The following is a 22,958-nucleotide window of genomic DNA, read 5'->3' on the forward strand; positions in this document are numbered from 1 at the left end:
CACACACACACACACACACACACACACACACACACACACTCTCTCTCTCTCTCTCTCTTTCTTTCTCTCTCTCTCTCTCTCTCACTCATGCACTCAAATTCGCACACTCACACACACACACAAACACACACACCATCAACCATCTCCCACTTGAAGACACATAAACAACAACGATTGTACCAGAATTGTTTCCATCAAGTATACGTAAAAAAATAAAAACAAACAAACAAACAAAAACATGTTTAATATCTTTATATTTTTGAGGGTCTAAATACGGAAGTCCATTTTCGTTTCGGAAATTACGCATTCTCTGTTTTCAAGTATGCTGCTTTGTTTATTTGCCCTGGTGGTGAAGAAAAAATGTGAACTTCAAAGACCGGATTTGCGAGTAGTAATGAAATCGACGCCCACAGACCAGAGGGAGTGGGAGAGTTCTGTTGCTGCAGGTCTATTTTGAATAGCTTGAAATGATTGAACGCAGAAAAGTCGCAACTTTAGAATTGGTCGCTTTTAAGGACAAGCGGGCTAACCCAGATTTCGGGGGTTTCCAGAAATCTTGACCTACTCCAACGGTGAGCATTGCCCTACCTATATAGGAGAAGTTTGGTTTCATCGGTGTGTTTGGTTATAGAAACTGTCCGTGTTTTTAAAGAAACCGAACAAGGGGCAAACATTTTCCTTCGATTTTCTCAAAGCAACATTTTTGGGGGATAGCCCCCTTGTGCTTAAAAGTGACCAATTACAAATCGCTTTCTGCTCAACTTAGTACCTAGATATATCTAGATCTAGTTTTGAGAAATTTGAGGTCAAAAGTTTTGAGTTTCACGTCTTGTCAAGCCTTATTGAATGCAGTTATTTGAATATCTTGATAACGATGCTGGATAATCTTACGATTTTGATAGAGTAAATGGAACATTTGTCAAATGTTTTGAGAAATTTGGGGTCAAAAGTTTTGAGTTTCACAATGTCTTGTCAAGCTTCATTGAATGCACTTCTTTGAATATCTTGATAACAATTCTGAATAATCTTACGATTTTGATAGAGCATATTATTATAGAACAGTTGGTTTCTGACGTCATGGCCCTAGATCTAGTATCTCAAAACAGCCAAAAATGTCAGATAGAACTTTATATTTCAAAGGTAGTGAAGGGTTTGGAAGGGGGGGGGGGTAATTAAATCTACTTGGCCAGTACTCAGTACCCACCCACCATCTTGACCCACTGTATGGGTAGTCTTTTTTTCAGTTTTGCTAAGTTGTCAGCTATAGTTGATTGTTAATCTGGGTGGTTGGCGGGTGCTCTGGTATAATTTTCCCTTCAAGCGTCTATCGTCTTTATCTCCCCTCGTTCTTTTTAAAATGTTTGTTACTCTCTTGTAACACCTCTAATCTTCGGCACTTCTATGACCTTATTGTGTTGCAAGGGCCATGAAACACTGACTAAAACATGATTGTTTTTACCAAGTAGTGGTGAATAACTCTCCGCTTGTTTTTTCCTCCCTCTCTCCTTCCTAGACGGGAACATTGCTGTGAAGACAGAAGATAACAATAACAAGAGGATCAAATTGGAAAAGAAATCAGGTGAGAAAAGTTTTTGTAACACATCGTCGTTTTGCTATGAATGTTTTTCACCCTATCAACTTACATTTTTTGGGGGAAAATCAACTTAAATTTAGATTTTTTTGGGGGAAAATCAACTTAAATTTAGATTTTTTGGGGGAAAATCAACTTAAATTTAGATTATTTAAAAAAACCAACAACTTAAAGAACTAACAAAAAAAACCAGGTTGCTCCGATCTCGCTTCCAAAGGCCTAACATATTATATTGCGTTGATTTTCTTTGGTCTCTTCACATTCTTTTGAGGGTTTTTTCAGTCACATCTAGAATTTAATAATAGTTCTTTGCTTTTTTTTTCTATTTCTTTGTTTTTTTTGTTTTTTTTGTTTCTTCTGTAACTTTGATGTACCTTTCTAGTACCTCTCATATGTTCTTTCAACACTTTTCTGTAACATCCCTTTTTATTCTTTTAACACTTTTTTCTGTCACTTCTCATATATTCTTTTATTGTTTTCTTCTGTCGTTTCTCCTATATTCTTTCAACGCCTTCTTCTGTCACTTCACATATATTCTTTCAATGCATTTTTCTGTCGTTTCTCATATATTCTTTAAATGCATTTTTCTGTCGTTTCTCATATATTCTTTCAACGCATTCTTCTGTCGTCTCTCATGTATTCTTTTTACGCTTTTTTCTGTCACTTCTCGTATATTCTTTCAACGCCTTTTTCTGTCATTCTCATATATCCTTTTATCTTGTTGTCTTCTGTCGTCTCTCATATCTCCTTTCGATGTTCTCTTCTGCCACTTCTCATATTGTCTTTTATTGTTTTCTCTGTCGTTTCTCATATCTCGTTTTGATTCTGTCTTCTGCCACAGATGTAAAGACGGAGAATGGCAAGCCGGGTTCGGTGGGTCTGGAGAACCAGAAGTCGTCCCCCCAGTCCAGCGCGCCCCAGCGACCCCCCTCAGGGGTCACGACCCCGGCCTCCATGATGTCGGCGGCCCCCGGAGGTCCAGGGGGCGTGGTCACCTCTCTAGAGCCGCCCTTCATGCAGCAGCAGAGCGAGATCTTCGTCTTCTCCACAAACTTAGCCAATCAGGCGGCCCAGAGCGTCCGGCGCGGCCAGTGCAAGAGCATCTTACAGTACCACTCGGAGCACCCGGACACCAAGGCCTTTCTACAGGTAGCTGAAATCTTCACGATTTGGGTTGTTGTTGTTATTGTTTTCAAATCCCTTTAGCTGCGAGCATTTCACTCTTGGCAGCGCGATGCCTCCCTCAAGTAACCACATGTCCTTGTCATGACTTGGGTAAAGTAACAATAAAGCGCGGTCATTTGCCTTACTTTTGGTGAAAAAAATATCCATCTAGATCTATGTTGAATAGAAGTTGAAATATCTGCGGTTGAAGGAGGTCAGCGTCGATGGTTTTAGAGGTAAAATTAATGTGAAAATGGCTGCCAAAGTTCGGTAATTTCCATAGCTTGAGAGTCCTTGAAAACTGACAATTGACATTTTTTGTGCCTTTAATCAATGTTTTTCAGTAAAATCCGCACATAAATGTGTTTTTAAATGGGCATAAAAGGTGTTGAGCCCCCAAAAAAAAAAAATTCGAAAAAAAATTGCTGAACTGTCAGAAAAATGCCAATATATCTCATTTCACTATTTTGATGAGCACCTGATTATGCCACAATGCCCGACCTTTAAATGTATGAATATTGTCATGCATGCACTCATAAGCTCAGATGTACACATTGACATGTAATATTTGTTTTGTTGTATCGTCTCCTTCCTTGCTTCTTTCCTTTCTTCATCATTGCTCCAGCCTCTTGGGCATATCTGCTTTCTTCGAAATGACGAATTTGTGTCTGATTATGCTATTTACCGCAAACTTTCACCGAGTTCATATAAATATTCCAAGCAGAAAATAACAACTTTTATGTGGCTTACATTTTTGTGTTGTGTTGCGTCTTAAAACTGGCACGTTGAGTCATGTCAGTGGGTTGTTAGGCATAGTAGCAAGCATGCTGTCCAGGAGCTGTGTTCTTTCATTTTCTCCTTGTCTCTGTCAGAAAAGGCTTCAGGCCGAAGGACTAGAATCCAGATGTCCGCTGAGTCGGAAAAGTAAAGTAAAGTAAAGTAAAGTAAAAGTCGCTGTCAGAATCACATTCAAAGATTAACTTCGTTTTTCTAAAGTGTGCGAAGCTCACAGAGATCACTTATTGTTGAATAGTATTGCAAAATCTTCTTTTTACAGGATGTTTTCGAAACACACAATAATTTTATTTTTAGATGGAATCGAAAGTTGTGGATCGATAACAACAGATGGCAACAAAAGTGCAGAGACAAAGAGTGAAATGTAAAAGATTCATTATGCTCATTTTGTAAAAAACATGTTCTCACACAAGTTCTCAGGCTCTTGAATTCTTTTTATCCTTACAGAAAAATCCACTGAAGGCCAACAACTTTCGGGCAGGAATGCCACATGGAATGTCGGGTCCCATGAAAGGACAAGTCCCCATGGGCATGATGCGGATGCACGGACCCACGCCGGGATCATGGGGACCTCACCCGGGCCCCGGCATGGAAGACCCCAGTATGATGGGACCGGGCGGGATGCCGCCAAACGGACCGTACGCCCCCGGGGGTCCGGGACCCCGCATGATGGGCGGCTGGCCGGGACAGGGCTGTGGCGCACCGCACCCACACCACCACCACCCGGGCATGGGGCCGGGGTTCGGACCTGGAATGATGGACATGGAAGGAGAGCTGATGATGGGACCGGGGGGTCCCCATATGTCGACGATTTCGTCCAGCCAGATCCCGGATGAGAACTTGACCCCCGAGCAGCGACAGCACCGGTCTAAGGGCCTGGCTCAGCTCACCAAGATCCACCAGATGCTCATGGGCAGCGTTGGACAGCAGGACGGCCGCCAGCCGCCCATGGACGGGCACCCGGGGGGAATGTACCCGGGCGGGCCGCCAGGCATGATGACGTCGCAGCAACAAGCGATGATGTCACAGCAGCAGGCTATGATGTCACAAGGCGGGATGATGCCACCCCACGGCATGATGGGACCTCAGCACCCGCAGCACATGATGCAGCCTGGCATGTCTCCGTATGGGCCGCGTGGCCCGCCTGGCATGCCACCTGGCATGAACGGCAAAGACCAGGTATGCGTCCAGTAATATGTGTCACGACGCGGTGGAATCTGGCTCTTGTCAGTTTTTGGACATGTGGAGTTATTGGTGTCATTGTAAAGCTTGTTCGTTCGTCTTGCTTTCAGTGAAAAAAATATGCATCTATCATGAACGAAAGTCGAAATATTTGAGGTCGAGGGAGGTGGGGGTCGCCTGATTTCAGAGGCAAAATAAATGAGAAAATGGCCACCAAAGTTTGGTGACTTTCAAAGCTTGAGCGTCCTTCAAAACTGCGATTTAACAGTTTTGTGCCGTAAATCAGCATTTTTTCCAGTAAAATCCACACAGAAATGTGTTTTTAAATTGAGTAAAAAAAAATAAAAAATTTACTAACAATTGCCAAACAGACAGAAAAATGCCAGTTTCTTTTGACTTGATTATTTTGACTTGATTATTTTGACTTGATTATTTTGACTTGATTATTTTGACTTGATTATTTTGACGAGCACCTGGTTTCACCACAATGCCTCACATTTCTCAACTTTTTTGCCTATGTCCTTCATTTCTGCTGTTAGTGTTTGTCGGTCGGTCGGTCGGTCTGTCAGTTTGGGTTTGTCCTGTTGGTACAGTATTGTACCAGTAGTGGGTACAAGTGTGTGACAGGGGATGGTTGGAGAGCGCCACTGGTAGGGTCTTACTTCTCTTCTTTCACTCTTTTGTTTCTGTCTGTCTAACTTGCTTTCGCCCAGCTCGAAATGACTGTGTGGGTAGTTGGCGGGTGCTCTGGTGTGGTTTGCTTCTTCTTTCGTTGAAACATCTATTGTCCTTGTCTCCCCTCCTTCTTTTTTGTGTATGTTACTCTCTTGTAACACCTCTAATCTTCGGCACTTATATGACCTTATTGTGTTGCAAGTGCCGTAAAACACTTACTAAAACTAAACTAAAACTTCTTTTTTATGTTTGTTACTCTCTTGTAACACCTCTAATCTTCTGGCGCTCATATGACCTTATGCAGTTGCAAGCGCCGAAAAACCTCTACTTAAACAAACTTTCTTTCCTTCCCCAGTACCAAGCCCAGCGAGACTGGATTCACGTGCAGCAGGAGTACTGGATGGAGAAGCAGCAGCGCATGCAGCACATGGGTCGCGGGGGTCACATGGAGCCCGGCCCTCCCCCGCCCTCCTACCTGTCCTCCATCTCACAGAAGCACGGAGGTATGGGCGGCCCCACTTCGCCAGGGATGAACGGGATGAGGATGCCCATGCCACACGGGCCTCCCATGGGGCCAGGGATGGACCCGGAGAGTATGGCCATGTACGGAGCGCCGCCGGATATGTGCCGGCCTCCGCAGATGGGGATGGACCCTATGTCCGGGATGCCGGGCTACGGCCCTCCACACGGCATGCCACCTAACGGACCCATGGAGCCAGGGTTCGATCCAACGATGGCAGGAGCTATGCCTCCGGGGATGGGGCCAGCGGGACCTCACGGGCCGGGCGGCCCTCGGCATCCGGGTCCCATGAGACCAGCGCACATGATGGGGCCCAACGGGATGATGGGAGGCCCCGGGATGAAGGCGCCCACTCAGGTGACCCTGCACCGGGCGGGGAACCCCGAGCAGTTCAACCCGGAGACCATGGGCGGGGTCGTGCCCCCGATCACCGCCAGCTCGACCAGTGGCAGCAACAGCAAACCCCCGCCCAGCTACGCTCAGGCGCAGAAGAGGAAGCGGGACGACAGTGACGACGGCGGCTACGCCAAGGGCAACCTGCAGCAGACGCCGTCCCCGACGAAAATCCACTACCACCTCAGTCAGTTCGAGGGCCAGGAATTGACGATCACCAAGCAGCTCAACTCGGCGTTTGTGGCGGGGAACGGTGGGGACGAGGGTGGGGGTGCCGGAGCAGTAACAGCCAATAATAACAACAACAATAATAACAATAACAACAACAACAACAACAACGGTCCTATGGCCTGCTCAAACACGCCGACGGGTGTAGGTGGTGCAGGCGGGCCGCACTTCAACAACCACGTTAACTCTCCACTCCACGCAGGCACGGGCCCGGCAAAAGGTCCCTTGTCCAACTCCAGCCAAGCGTCTGGTGGCGGTGGGGGCGGCCATATTGCCAACTCCCCTGTGGTCAGCGCCCCCGGCCCCTCCCCCCTCACCGGTCAGCAGCCCTCCACCCCACATTCGGTCGGGGGTCCCCACTCCGCCGGGGGCCCCCACTCGTCCGGAGGACCCCACTCGGCGGGCCCCGTCCCCAACCCTGGTGCTAGCATGAGGTTGTCTCACTTTGACCCGACGCCGCTCAGTAACGGCGTAAACAGCGCCCCGCACACCCCGAACCCCAGCATGGCCACCAGTAAGACTTCCTCGTCCTCCATGTCCAACATCACCTCCGCAAGCCTGGCCAATCTGGCGAAAGGTGTTGAGAACTTGTCCAATCAAATGCAGCAGAATATGATGCAAGGCGGGCCCTTCCACAGCATCCAAGTTCAAGGTCAGATGAGCAGCAACAGCGGCGGGGGTGGAGGAGGAGGTGGTGGTGGTGCCACCGCGGCCAACAGCAGCAATGGTGGAGGCATGCCCGCAGCCCCAACTACCTCTTCCTCGCCCGTGTCCAACGCAGTGGGCCCTCTGAACTCGCACACGAACAACGCAGGTGGTGTGGGCGGCGGCTCAACGCAGGCGGGCCCGGTCCCTAGCGTGAACAATACGTACATCGCCACCAACATGTCCATCTCGCAGGTCAACGTGCCCAGCCACCCGGCCATGAACAGCTACGTCAACATGCAGATGCAGAGCATGAGCAGCGAGTCGTCGCACATGGCTGCCGCCGCCGCGGCTGGGGGAGTGCCCCCGTGTCCCCCCGGCCAGCACCCGATGCCTCACGGGGGAATCCCCCCCGGCGCTAACGGAGGTATGGGGGTCATGGGACCCGGGGGCGGTCACCCGTCAGCGATGATGCCCGGGGCGGGAGGTCCGAGGATGCCTCACCACCACATGGCTCAGTCCCAGACAATGATGGGGCCCTCCATGGGAGGTCCCATCCCCCCGGGAGGAGGAGGAGGGCCTCCTTGCTCCAGCATGGGCCCCGCCCCAGGACCCCCGCAAGCCTCCATGGGCCCGGGTGTGAGCGCACCCACCGGTCCCATCCCCCCACACAGACCTAGCTCTTCCTCCAGCATGCCCGCCACCCCTCCCGCTGTGACCAAAGGGGGACAATTCACCAGCCCGCCACTCTCGCACCCCCAGATGACGGCCGGCGCAGCCGCGGGCTCCCAGCCTCCCCCCGGAGTGCCCTCCCCTTCCTTCCCCATGACCTCCAGCTCCAACTCCAGTGTTCAAATCCAGCAGAAGGGACACAACACCATCCAGTACCTGCCGGCCAACCCCCCCACATCGCAGCCGCCGGCCGCCACCGTCCCCGGGAAGCCGCGGCCGGACCTGGACTACAACATGCCGCGCTTCCCCTCGCCCATGAGCGGGATGGACGGCAAGAACCCGTCCTCCAACCTCCAGTACTTCCCCAATTCCTCACCCACCGGCGGGCCGCGAGCTCCCATGACCAACGCGTTGTCGGCGGCCGTGGCCATGGGACCTGAGTTCGTGAACCAAGCCACGATCGCTATGCACCACTCCTCCATGATGCGAAGCCCCAGCGTGGGAGACATGCAAGCGATGCAGAGTTCGGGCCCCGTCCTCCCGCCCCAGGTGGGCTCGATGGGACCCATGGACAACCATGTCTCGATGGGCGGGGGGCCCGGTCCCATGCCACCCGGACCTGGTCCCATGATGGGCGGACCCCCGGACCCCATGATGATGGGGGGACCCATGCGGCCCGGACATTCCCCCGGCTCTATGCGCCCGCTGCCCCCTGGGATGGGTCCGGGGAGTTTGGACTGCGTGTCACCGATCCCCGGGATGGGCGGCTACATGAACAGCGGTCCGTCCATTGAGCAAGCTCAGGCGCAGGCTCAGGCCCACGCGGCCATGATGATGCAAGGGAACAGCCAGATGCCTGTTTCGTCACCCCACGGCCCCATGCCCCCAGGGTCAGCCCCATCGGGTGGCCCCTCCCCGCACATGGCCCCCGGCCCGCCACACGGCCCCATGACCTCTATGCACGGCCCCAGCATGCCCCCTGGCAGTATGCCGGGCTCTTCGCCGCATGTGTCTGCGGGGATGCCCGTTCACTCGCCACACGGGCCGCCCATGCCTGGGGCCATGACGGGACCCTCACCTCACGGACCAATGCCGGGCCCCATGCCAGTCCCTTCGCCCCATGGACCCATGTCAGGTCCGTCGCCACATGGGCCTATGTCCGGTCCTTCACCTCACGGACCCATGTCCGGACCCTCACCACATGGACCCATGTCCGGACCCTCGCCACATGGGCCTATGTCTGGCCCATCCCCTCACGGACCTATGTCCGGACCATCCCCTCATGGCCCCATGCCCGGTCCAATGTCAGGTCCATCTCCTCACGGTCCCATGTCTGGACCCTCACCTCATGGACCCATGTCCGGACCCTCACCTCATGGACCCATGTCCGGACCCTCACCTCACGGACCCATGTCCGGACCTTCACCTCATGGACCTATGTCTGGACCATCACCACTAGGTGGTCCCATGCCCGGTCCTTCCCCTCACGGTCCCATGCCCGGACCTTCCCCTCACGGCCCTATGGCGGGCCCATCCCCCCACAGTTCAATGGCCGGGCCAATGCCCCCACACGGACACATGGGCCCCATGCACGGACCCTCAATGGCCCGACACCCGGGTATGCCAGGCATGAGAATGCCTGGACCGGGCATGGCGGGAATGCCCCCCGGGGCATCGGGGCAGTATAGCGGCATGCAGTACCCCCCTTACCAGCAGGACTATTACGCCAGCTCGGCCCGCGGCCCGCCTCGGCAGATGTTGCCCGCCATGATGGGTGGTCCGCCCGGACAGCCGTATGGCATGATGCCCAACATGCCGGGGCCCAGCTGAGACTCGATCACGTCTCCCCCCCCTCCCCCAGCCAGCCTGCCTGCTTCTCATTATCGCAACGACCACCACCACCACCTCGTTCTCTCCTACTTCACGACGCCACCTCCATCTCCACATCCTCCTCCTCCTCCTCCTCCACCACCACCACCATAAACATATGTCAGACAGATGTACATAGCTCCTTCACCCACCACCCTGCCAGCCGCATCACTCATCTGCGTCCCGCTCGCCTCACCAGTGACAACTCCCAACGTCTCTGACACCACCCGCGTGATGACCCGACGACCTTCACCAACTGCCAACCGTCATCAATGTACCCCCCCTACTGTTATCTGACGAACAAAGAATTCTCCGGTCCATGACTGTGCACAGCACTGCATTGCTCTCGCTTTTTTTCTCTCTATCCAGCAACTACTGTGAGCTTGCATCGTCAAGCCACTGGCTACTCACACTAGCCCGCCCTCCCTCTGATCTGCTCACAGTAATATGTTGATGTATTAGATCTTCGCGGAAAGTATTGCTTTCGTTACATATTGCTTTCGTTACATATCCGTTATTACATACAGTTGAGTGTATCTCACACCTGTGAAACTGAATTTTGGATTTACAGTTGGCTGCAAAGGGAATTCGTAAATTGTGTGTGTTAAGTACGCTGGAATATGGAACAAGCACTTACATAATTACAAAGTGGAACGGGTTGAAGTTACGTTATGGTTGAAAGTGGATTCGTTGAGGAGTACATAATAATTGTGATGGAGAGTGTGGAGCCCGATTGGAGTACGGTTCAAAGTGGAATAAGATACGAGTTCAGTTCAAAGTGGATTTATACTGGAGTTATGATATGAAGTTGAATCTTTCAGGGGTATAGTGCTCTGCAGATGCTAGTAGGAGTACCGTACAGTTCGAAGGTGAATTCAGTTGGAGTATTGTTCGTACCGAAATCGAAAAGGAGTAAAAAAGCAGAATTCAAAGGGAGTACCTTACAAAATGGAATTCTTTAAGAAATTCTGTGAAACAAAGAGGAATATAAGAGCTTGCCAGAGTGGAGGTAACAGGAGTATTCTACTTGGTGAAGTCTACAGGAAGAATTTATTGTGCAGAGCGCTGTAGTTTCTCCATGGTTGGCAGCTGTGAGCGAGATGATGATTATGATTGGTGTCACGTTGTCGTTCTCCAACAGGTCCAACTGCCACACAGGGTACCGCCTCCTGGATATACCGGTATCGTCGCCGACATCGCTGGCCTTGTAATCCGCATCATAGCCTCGGCAGATGCTCCACCCACCAACCGTTGATTGATCTGCTGACACTTTGTGGAAGAATAAAATAAGTGGGTTCTATGGCCGGGCAGTACTGGCAGTATTTTGAGTTCCGGTATTAACTTGGTACTGGACTTCGAATATCACCAGTACCGGTACCGGCAATATTGAGTTCTGGTACTTGACTAGTACTGGACTTCGAATACCGCCAGTGCCGTTACCGGCAATATTAATGAGTTCCAGTACTTTACCGATGCTGGACTTTGAATACTGCCAGTAGCGGTACCGGCATTATATAGAGTTCTGGTACTTTACTAGTACTGGACATCGAATACCGCCAGTACTGGTACCGGCAATATTGAGTTCCAGTACTTTACCGATTCTGGACTTTGAATACCACCAGTACTGGTACCGCTACCAGCCCTGCGCAAGTGACTCGTTGTCTCGGGGCTCCCACCACCAGGGACAGACAGACGGACGTCCTAGTGGACTTTGTTGTAGTATAATCGTGCCATGGGGTTGATTTCTCTGGAGTTGTTCACACTCCTTGGTGTTAGTGTTGTTAACCCAAGGAGTGAAAAACAGAAGAAAAAAAGTAAGAAAAGACGTACGAAGGATTACTTTTACCTCTGTAGCTGTTCTGCTTTCACTTGATGGAGATTTCGCCCAAGCTGTTCTCTTTTGCTGATTAGTGGCTCAATTTGTTCTCAGCTCATAATAATAATAGTTTGTTGGGGATTTTTTTTTCTTCTTCCTTCTCTCTATTTACTGTACACAACTGTAACCATTGAAGAGCTTTTATTATGATGATGATGATAATAATAATTATGAAATGTGTTCTTTGTGATGCTGAAGAAGGGGTGATGTTTTGTGCTTTTTTTCTCTCTCTCTACATGCCCATCAGCAATAGAAGATCTTTACTATGGATGTGTCTATAATTGTGCTTACTAATTTTTACTTTGCTTTGTTTTTTGTATAATTTTTTTTTGGGAAAAGCTGACAAACTTCTTCCAAAGACAGCTGATGTTGCTGAAACCACAGGGCATGGGAAATGCTAATTGGGGGGTGGGGGTGGGGGGGGGGGGGGTCTGCTGACTGGCAGACAATTCCGGAAGGAATTTACGTACCCGTCTCTGTTGGTTATACACCAAAAAGTGTCAAGATCCTGTTGCCATAAACTTTGTTTGGATTTTGGTTGTTTTTGTACGTGTGTGTACCTCGTGCACTATTACTGAGTACGTGCTTTTATCTGTTTGAAAGCTTATTATTATTACAGGGGTGTTTGCTTCTTGTGTGGTCGGGTGTGTGTCAAAAATATGTTGGGGTCCTTCGGTCCTTCAATGAATGAGACAGTATATTCATGTGACAATTTTTATGAAATTTAAGTTTGCATTTCTTTTTTCTCGGAGTCCTTTACTTTTGTTTCCTATTAATTTGATGTCGGTAATGATAGGTTCAAAAATGTTAATGTAGGAAGTACATTCTGTAATATAAATTTTTTTTCTCCAGTTGGAAGGGTCTGATGATTTATTTACCTAAATAGATGAAGTAATGAATGCGTCAATGGCAGTGAAAAATAATGTTACCTCGTTAGAAATTTTGTCATGAGCATGACCATGACATTTCAAGCAGTAGAAAGACATCTTTCAAATTGACCCTTTACTTTTAAAAGAGAGAAATCATCCTGTTTGAGGTGTAACTTTATGTTTACTTTGGGATTTTCTTTAAATTAAGAGCCATTTCTTTTTAGTTTAAAAAAAAAGAAATTTATTATAAATAGAAAAATCACTATAAAAATTTTCCACTGAAATAGCAAAGGCACATTATAACATTGTTTTATGATTGTTCCAAATTCTGACCAAAATAAAGCTATCACATGATGTTCCTCCTATATAATCTGTGGCAATTTCGTCTTTTGTCGTAATTTGGGTTCATAGTTCATAATGTGATTGGTACTGATTAGTTGATAAAGATTTTTGCTTACAATCACAGATTCTGGGGTTTTGGGGTGTTTGTTTTTTTTTCTTTTCTAATCAAGTTTAAAAGAGGAGGAAGACAGCTATTCAATTCAATGAAAACATTTCAATCACATTATTCTGATTTATTAATCTTTGAAAGTCGAGCTGCAACGTCGTTGAAGCCCCAAATTATTATTTTTTTAAATTGAAAATCAATTATTATAATCAATAAATCCAACTTAAGTTGGATCTTGGTTGTCAAAATTTTGGAAACCAAGATCCAACTTATATTGTGTGGATTATATTTAATTCTCAATTCAAAAAAATTAATGACGTCAGAACTCTCACAAAGTTGTTCTGTCTGTCCTCTGTACTCAGCATAATAGTACGTTGCTTTACATTATTCAGTAGCGAGCGTTGCGAGGTAGATGTGTATATTTGTCTGACTGCTTGTACTGCCTGTGAGCTCACCCCTGGTTTTTCGTGTTACTTGACCAACCAAGTGCCTTGAAGTAGACTTTTTCTTCTCCTTTCTCTCTTTCTCTGTCCTTCTCCCTTTCTCTCTTTCTCTGTCTTCCCCCCCCCCCCCCCCCCCCCCCCCCCCCCCCAGCTCTTGTATTTTTCTTACTTGGGTGTCCAAATGGATAAAAGCCCCACTCATAGGGTAACTTTATCTATGGTTAGGTTAGGATTAGGTTGACTAGTGGCCAAGGGATGGGTGGTAGGGGGAGGGTTGGGGTTAGGAGTATGGTTTGGGCTCCGTTTCAGGGTAGAAACTGGGATTTGAAGGACAAGGTCAGGCAGGGGTCAGGGGAATATTTTGGCGACAGATACTGGGGTAAAAGCAGATAGAGCTAGTTTTAGTTGGATTTGTTGTTTTATTCCTCCCCACTCTTTTTGTGTTTTTTGAGCATGTGTATAAAAAGAGTGTTCTGCGTGGGTGGTTGGCAGGTGCTCTGGTGTGGTTTGTTCCTTCTTCCCTATCATACTTCTATCTTCCTTTTATCTCCCCTCCTTCTTTTTTATGTTTGTTACTCTCTTGTAACAGCTCTAATCTTCGACACTTATATGACCTTATTGTGTTGCAAGCCCCGTAAAACCTCTACTAAAACAAACATAAAAGAGTGTACTGCCGTTTAGGGTGTAGTAACAGTAATGGTTAGGTTCTTCACCGTAGTATACCAAAGACATGAGTTCAATTCCTGCTCATTTTTCGGAGTATCTCTGTCTTTCTTTAGGGGTGCTGTGCCTTCTTGTGTCCTCGTTGGCCCTCCCTGGCATTGGCCAGCTTCCTGATTGATCTAAATTGTTTGTGTTGATGGGCGCGTAAAACACTTACACTTTTGTGGGTGGTTGGCGGGTGCTCTTTTGTGTGGTCTGCTCCTTCTTTTTTATCAAACGTCTATCATCTTTATATCTCTCCTTCTTTTTTGTGTTTGTTACTACTGTCTTGTAACACCTCTAATCTTCAGCACTTATATTATGACCTTATTGTGTTGCAAGTGCTGTAAAACTCATACTAAAACAAAAGTTACACTTTTGGTAGTGTATTCTATACTTAAAAGGTCCTGAATTTTGTCTTGTCTGCCGTGAATGTGAGAAAGAAATGCGGTATATGTTATATGAGTGTTCTGAGAGAATCAGAATCATGAATGTCTGAAAGGTTGGTCTGTTTTCTTGGTAGAAATTAAAACCCAACAAGATTTATAATCATAGCAAAGAGATCTCATATATTCAATGTCGGGTTGGTTTTTAAGAAAATTTAATTTCTTCTGCTTTACTTCGTCTTTCTGGTGAACTTTTTACTCTTTTTATTACCGTCTGCTGCAATACTTCTTTTACTTTACCGTTTCCTCTGACTTAATGAATGTTTCGCTGACCCGTTTGCTCACTCATTCTCTCATGCATGCGCGCGCGCGAACACACACACATAAATACACACTCACAAACACACATAAATATGCACTCAAACACACACACACACACACACACACATACACATACTCAGATACACACTTTGCAAAAAATGTTGAACAAGGTGTGAATCAGTAGTTGCTGAAAGTGTGCACACTGACACATGCTGCTATGTGGGGAGGTTTTTTAGCTTTCCTTGAAATTTGCTTGTTATTCAAATTCATATTCTCGAATGAAGTTGATTCATTATTTGTACGGAAATTTACTGTAAGAAAAGAAATTTTACCACTGTTCAGTATTCTCTGAAAGAAATGTGGCATCTATGTATATCTGAACGTCAGAATAGAATATAATATTTATAAGGCCAAAATAAGACTGACCCACTATGGTTCTTGATACCATTGGTTATAAAATCGTCAGCAGTATATATATAATATATACCATAGTTTACCGACTCTTTATAAAACAGTATGAATTGCTGCCGCAAATTTCCTAGTTGTAGAAAAGTAAGTCAACATGGACGGAGTCAGAGAAGGACCTGGAATAGGACTTTGCGAAAAAAAAGAAAAAACATTTTCTCACAAATCTGACTGAAAATTATGATAGCTGTCATCATGCATTATTATATTCATGATGTTTTACCAAATTTGTAGTATCTGACCCCGTAGTCAAAATTGGACAGTGGCCTCTAAATTTTTTCCTAAAGATTTAAAATTAATTTTCCAGATTTCATCTGGTTCATCTGTTGTGTCTGAAGGCTATAGGTGTTCATGTGTGGGTTTGATATTGGAATTTAAATTTGGGTAGAAGTTTAAATCTTTAAGTTTTGTGTCCGTGTGTGAGATGTATTCAGTTTTCGTTTTGTCTGAGTGCTTGTGAGGGAGAGAGAGAGACAGACAGACAGAGAAATACTACTTCTGTAACTTTTTTTGCAGTTCATTTGTTGTTGCTATAATCGATCAAACCACAGTTTGCCTGTTTCTGTGTGCATGTGTGTGAGAGAGAGCGTGTGTATGTGTGAGTACCGCTGTTTGAAACAGACCTGTTCATCTTGTCTTTTTCTTTTACTTGATTTACAAGTAAGAAAGTGTTGTGTTATGTGTAGGGATGAGGAGAGGGGGGGGGGAAGACAGATAAAGTGAATAATGATGAGCGCATGTTTACAGTACACTCAGTTCATACGGTCCACACAAGAAGTGTCCATTGTCAGGCTATCACATATCAGGGGCTGATTCTGCACTACCAAATAAGGATTGACAATGACATTTGTAGTGTTTTCAGGTACAGAGAGAGTCTTGCTGACTTCAGTAAGGCTCCAAAGCTGCCCTGTTACTTCAGGGTTGGGTTTTTTTTTTTTTTTTGCAATTTCTCTGCCAGTTTTATTACTTCTGTTACCACGTATTTTGTGTGACATTATATATAATATTATTATTATTACCTGTATGTACAATAATATTGCATTGGTTTTGAGCTGCTCATGAGAGAAATGAAATATTTTGTTCTTGTTTGTAAAATATGTACATAAAACATTATAATAGTTTATCAATGAACAATTTACAAAGCAACGATCAAGTTTTTGACTGAACTGACAGGACATGAATGTGTCTAGCGTGGACTTTTTTTTTTCCCTCTCCTCTTATACCATGATGATGTACCGCCATGATTGAGCCACTCTCTGGTGTGACTCTTGTTTGATCTGTCCCCGTCGTTTTATGCAAGAAAAATTCTGAAATTATGCAAACTGAGCCCAAAAATGTGAAATTATAATGCGATTCTGTTAATTTTAACAAAGAATGATAAAGGAAAATAATCAGAAATTATGCAGAAAATTATCAAATTTTGCTAAATTATGCGGGGTGCATAAAACCACGGGGACAGTTTGATGTCTCAGAGCGTCAGCTGTTTGTATATGATTATTATTGAGAGACTCCGTATTGCTGTTGGACTTGACAGATCACGTACGACGTTTGGGAGTAAGACCGTAGTAAGTGTCTGTGGAGAGTGCAACATAATGGGCGGGCTAGAAAAACACATATCAGCACTCAGCGTATACATATATAGTAGATTTTGTTTGTCTCAGGAGGCGGGTTAGTGAACCGTGTGTGTGTGTGTGTGTGTGTGTGTGTGTGTGTGTGTGTGATGTTTTCTAGTACGATTGAACAAACAGGAGGCTTCTTCGCGCTTACTTTGCGGTTGTGTCTCAAACACATTTTTTTGTGATCTGAGTGTGTTTGTCTACTGTGAGTTTTCTACTATTATTATTATTATTTATAAGATTATGTTTTTACATTATTGTAATGTGTTTGCTTTTCCTTATTATGGTTATGTTAGTGAGCTGACTCGTGTGTGCTCTTATTTGGTTTGTTGTGTGGATGTCAAGTGTAATAGGTAATTCAGAGATCTATAAAAAAAAAAAAATGAATTAGAAATTTAGATACTTGGAGTGGGGTCTGGGGGAGGGGGGAGGATGTGTTAGGTTAAGTTGCCGTTGTCAGAAATGTTAATTCTCTGAAGTTTTGTAAGGGGGGATAACAATCTCTTCTTGCAAGTTTTGGGTTTTGTTTTCTTTGCCTGTCTTTTGCATTTTATGCCTCACGTTCTGCTCCAACATGTAAGGGCTATGTAGTGTAACTGGGGTGTAAGCTTTGAGTAAAGGCCATATGAACTAATAAAAGACAACGGGACCTGTGTGTTCTAGTTTTAGATCAAAGATTTGCTCCTTTTCTTGTGGAAAAACATGCAATCTGAATTGATGGTTGGGATCATGATTCTGTTGTGGGCCGGGAGTTCAAGTAAGGCTCTAGGTCTGTTTAAGTTAACGGCAGAACATTCATTTCTTTTCACTTTTTAAAACTTAAAGTGAAATGATTCTATGATCAGGAAAAGGTTGAACTAAAACATCCATCCGCCTACAACTAAACAAAACTGATTTATGTCAACCTTTACTTTGCTCCAGTGATGCTCCAACTCTCACTTTAGGCAGAAGTTGTCTCTGTCATAGTCTAATTATTGTCAGCAAATGTTATGCTGCCAGCAGTTAATGACCCAAAATTTGGATACAACCCAAAAAAGTGTCAAATGATGTTTTCAAAGTTGGCTTACCTGCCTGCAGTAAATAAACTCACATAGCAGAGCAGTCTCTGTACAGCCCCCCAAACTGTCGTTATACAGATCTAATAAATACGACAAGGTTTCACTGTACTGATAATTAACTTTCTCACTGTAGCCTGATAGCAGTTTTTTTTTAATCTCGGATTGTACTGAAGCTTTCCATACATTGTACATGATATATGGTCGGTTTTAAGGACAAGCGGGCTAACCCAGATTCCGGGGATTTCCGGAAACCTTAACCTACACCAAAAGTGGGATTTGTCTTACATGTAGGAGAAGCTTGGTTTCAGTGTTGTGTATATATTGTTTGGTTATAGAGAAAATTCTTTTCTCTTTCTTTTAAAGAAACTGAACAAGGGGAAAAAACTTTACTTTCGATTTTCTCAAAACAGCATTTTTGGGATAGCCCCCTTGTGCTTAAGAGCGACCATATCAGTGTGACTTTGTTTAGTGTCTCCATCATTTGTGACGGTTATGATGACTCGTTTTGTTTCTTCTGATGATGATTTTTTCTCTTCCACAACCGCATCCCGTCTTTTCCTCGCTGCTGTCTTCCGCAAATTTTTTTCTGTTGACATACCAAAGAAAATATGATGTCAGTCGTCTCTTGTTTTCTGTTTTGAAGCTTCAATCTCAATCTGCCTGCCAATGTTCAATTTTTTGTGTTTTTTACCTGTCCAAATGCCCTCACCTTCCTTCCTTCCTTCCTTGTCTTTTTATTTGTCTTCCTGTGTCTTTCTTTCCGAGGAATGAAAGTTTTCTGTACGGAAAATATTTTTAAAAATATTACAAACTTATATTACTTACTCCCTCCTTCCTTGTTTTTGTAAATAAATCGAAAACTGTTTTTAGATCGATTAAAGAAATTGCTGGCATTTGTACTTCTCAAAGTCCAACATCAGGTTTATTAATTATCATCGGGTTTATTAATTATTAATCTGACCCCATTTTAAATTAATTGACTTCGAGATATTTTCATTTGTGGAAAAGATAAACAAGGAAAATTCTGCTGCTCGCTGTGTATGTGAATTCCATAATTACGAAGCATTACGTTCTTCCTGTCCACCTCTGTTACTGCTGTTCTCCACAACTGTTGAGTTCTTGTGCAACCTCTTTATATTATTATGTTGTGCTGATTTTTTTTTTTTGCCTCTGTGCGAAGTGGCATTTTCCACTTTTATTTTTTTACAGTTCTGTTACTACCAACGAAAGAAAAGCTGAACAACATCTGTGTTCCTTTGCTTATTTCTGTTCCTTTTTTTCCTGATTTTTTTCTGTTAATGTAACTTATGAAAAGCATTTTAAGAATTTTTTTAACACAAGCCCGATTGGCATTGCTACCCGAAAAGTATTTTTACTTATATTTAAGAAATAATTTGGCTATTACCCTATTTTCTGTTGCCTTAGGATTTCTATATTTTTGCGAGTAATTTTTACACTTTTCAACACGTTTTTTTTGTTGCTGGAGATTTTACTATTGCTTTGAGGGTAGTTTGAAGACGCAACTGGTACGGCCAACTTCTGTAGCATTTTTCCCCCTTATTTATTTCTGTCATCTTGCCTTTTTGCTCAGCCCAATTTAACTATAATTCTTGTGTGTGTTTTGCTTCCTTTTTAATGAAGCTCACAACCAGAACACCTTCAATAATTTACTTTATATGGATCTCCCTGTTCTATAGCATTGACTTGTAATTCCAGAGGGAAAAAAGATTTGGAGAGAAAAGTCTTATCAAACTAGTGAAAGTAGACGAGCACTGTCTTGTTCAGTATGGTCTTATAATAGGTTTTAACAAAATGTTCAAGACTTACTTTGTGAATGCTGATAGAAAACTTGAATGGAAAAAAAAAAATTGTGCATCCCTTTTTGACATTTGGGAGCAGATTAAATGGGCCAGCTGGTGTGCAAAAGTGAACATTTTTTAATGTGACTGGCTCTGGTTTTATCTGAAAAATGTCCTAAACCTAACTTTCAACATAATTTACGTTAAATGTTAGGTATAGGACATTTTTCAGATATGTTCAGCCCACATGAAAGGAGGAATGTATGCATGGGTGAACTTTCTGCTTTCATCAATACAGGTACTGCTGCTGCTGATAGCCATTTCGTATCAGGTTAGGGCACTTCTGTTTTGAACCTTGAAGGTTTTGTTCCTGGTTGATTAATTTATTTGTCCTGTTTTGATAGTTTTACTGATTTGTGTGTAGAGCTATGCTGTTTTTTTTGTCATGTGAAAAGTTAGACTTGCCATTTTAAAAGAGAAAGCATTAACAACAAGTGGTCATGGTGCCCAGAGTAGGTAATTGATAGCAATGTGGATGACCATAGACACCCTCCCCCCCCCCCCCCCCGGGGCGGTGCTACTGACTGAAGTGTCTTTAGGCCATTCCCAAAGGGGGGGAATTAACCATGTTCTTATGCACAGTAGAATTGAAATTGACAGGAATATGGATGACCATGGACCAAATCACCAACAGGGAGTTTTTAATGTCAGTAACTTTTGGAAGTTTTTCTTTCCTCTCAATGGGTGGTTGGCGGGTGCTCTGGTGTGATTTGCTCCTTCTTTCCTTCCTATCAAACATCTATCGTCCTTATCTCTCCTCTTTCTTCTTTGTGTATGTTACTCTCTTGTGACACATATCTGTTCTTCGGCACTTATATGAACCTTATTGTGTTGCAAGTGCCGTAAAACTCTTACGAAAAACTCTTTCCTCTCCACCTGATTGCCTGGATCTTATTTCAGCAAAGAAATGTACTTACTGGGAGTATCCCCACCCACTTATAAATTGACTATAAATTATTTCATGTTGAAAGGGCTTTAAGTTCATCGTGGTACCAAAGTATACACCTAAACCAAGTGAGTGACGGAAGTCTGTGGGTGAGGTACTCGGCAAGACAAGCTCTAATCTGTCCCCGTCGTTTTTTTGAAAAAAATTTCTGAAATTATGTAAACTGAGCCCAAAAATGTGAAATTATGCGATTCTGTTAATTTTAGCAAAGAATGATAAAGGAAGATAATCAGAAATTCTAATGCAAAAAATGACCAGATTTTGCTAAATAATTGCGGGGCGCATAAAACCATGGGGACAGTCTAATGAGGATGAGATTACCGTACACTTTTTTATACAAGATATGATCTCATAATTATTGTTTTAAAAGTATTAAAGAAAAGTTTTTTGTTTTTTTGTGTGTGTTAGATGGACTGTGTCCTTTTGTTTTCACCCTTTTTTTTTTTTCTTCAGTGTTTGTTTTTATTCAGACTTAGATTTTGTTTTTGCTATTTTTGTTATATTTTTATATACACAAAGGTAGCAGTGTGTGTAAAGGTCAGAGGTCAGTGGGCGGAGTCCGCTGTGAGGACTTGGGTGTGTGGTGTGTTCATTGTCTCCAAATGGCATTAGCTGTTTGGTGTTCATGATCCTTTCTGTATGTATGCAGTCTTAGCTTTCAACATCAGTGGATGGTTATCACGCTCAGATGTGGTCGGCGCCTTCTACTTTTACTTCTTTTCAGTATTTGTCATTTTGCCCAGATCTGTTCCTGGTCAGTCGGGACCGTTGTTTTGTGAGTGTGCTGTAAACTAACAGGCGACAGTGGTCGTGTGTGTTTGAATGTGAGCATATATGTGTATGTGTGTGTGTGTGTGCGTGCGTGTGTGTGTATGCGCTTGTGTGTGTGTACAAGTACGGGCTACAGCGCCTTGATGTCTTTCTGTTGTCTTGACCTGGGCTAACAGGACGACGGAACTCAGAAGTGAAGATACATCCCTTCGCCTCTCTGTCTGTCTGTCCTGCTTGCTCAGTCAGAATGTCATTGTCGTTTTTCACTGGAAAATTTTCATAGTCCAGATGTCCTTTGACTTTCTGTGTGCCCCTCAACAATGGCTAGAACAGATTTACTTACTGCGCTATAAGTATGTGGTTATTGTTCCGGTCAAATAACATTTACAAATTCTCCTTGATGAGAAGGGAAACTGATTTGCACCCTAGACATACTGAAAGAAGAGTGTTAGTCTTTGAATCAGCAATGAATAACGGCGGGTTGTTTTTGCTCGGTTCCAAATTCCAATTAAATGTCAGAACATTTGAAATGGTTCCACGCTACAAAAATGTGAAAGGAGGGGGTAGCTGAATGTAGTGTAGGAGTGGGTATACATATCACTTCATGTATAATTGTTACTGAAAGAGGTTGCATTTTGAGTCACTCCTGAGTATCTGATCTGGAGAAAGGATTTGATTTTATCCAAACCTGATGTTTAGAATCACAGGTCACTACATTTGTGAGAGGAGAAAGCTTCGGTTTTGGTTGTTTGTTGTTTTTTTTGTTTTTTTTTTGGGGGGGGGATTGTTGGGATTTTTTTAGGGGTGGGGGTGTTGGGTGAGCTCTAAGCGTGATGAAGAGAATGAGAGAACTGTGGTGGAGTGTCTGGGTTCGATTCTGTCTCTCCTCCTGTTTGTCGTGGTCAACAGAATGTGTGTGAGCTGCTGTACAGTTTTTGCAAGTAGTTAGGTTAGACTTTTTTATAGAATAGAAACTATATATGATAATTGCAATGATTGCTGCCTATGAAATGTAATATACTATTTGAGATGATCTTGTCTGTATGAAAATATTTGTGAACACATTTTCTTAACAATGTCGATGTATAATGATATACATAGATTTTTACTTGCGTTTGTACATTCATTGCATTTTTGATTGGATATTTTGTTGGGTTTTTTTTTTTAGTACCTTTATCCAATCATGTGTAAGAACTCACTTTGTGTAACCAATCAGACATTTGATATCATAATATACGTATCGACATGACATATTGAGGAATGTCCCGATGGATTGTTCATGTTCTGTTACCGAGTTTTCCTTTCCGTTTCTCTCTCTCACTCGCCAATTCTCTATCTCTATGTAGTATTTCTTCTTGTTTCTTTCTCCCATTCAATGACAAAATAAAATTTACTATTATTTTTACATTGATTTGTCAGAGTTTGAGTGTCTTGTCTGGTTGTTTTGTGTGTGTGTGGGGGGGG

At 44.2% G+C, this 22,958-nt stretch overlaps 1 protein-coding gene across 1 annotated transcript; it reads left to right on the forward strand.

The window, feature by feature from the left end:
* Nucleotides 1–1,513: 1,513 nt before the first annotated feature.
* Nucleotides 1,514–12,846, forward strand: LOC101845491 (collagen alpha-1(I) chain; the record flags this gene model as incomplete). Its single annotated transcript, XM_013087098.2, is given in 4 exon segments — nt 1,514–1,579; nt 2,433–2,740; nt 3,998–4,729; nt 5,763–12,846. Coding segments are annotated over 3 exon segments (4,860 nt in total). The 3' UTR covers nt 9,696–12,846.
* Nucleotides 12,847–22,958: the final 10,112 nt, after the last annotated feature.

The sequence above is a fragment of the Aplysia californica genome, unplaced genomic scaffold, assembly GCF_000002075.1.
Source record: "Aplysia californica isolate F4 #8 unplaced genomic scaffold, AplCal3.0 scaffold00545, whole genome shotgun sequence".
In the NCBI taxonomy this organism is placed as follows: Eukaryota; Metazoa; Mollusca; class Gastropoda; order Aplysiida; family Aplysiidae; genus Aplysia; species Aplysia californica.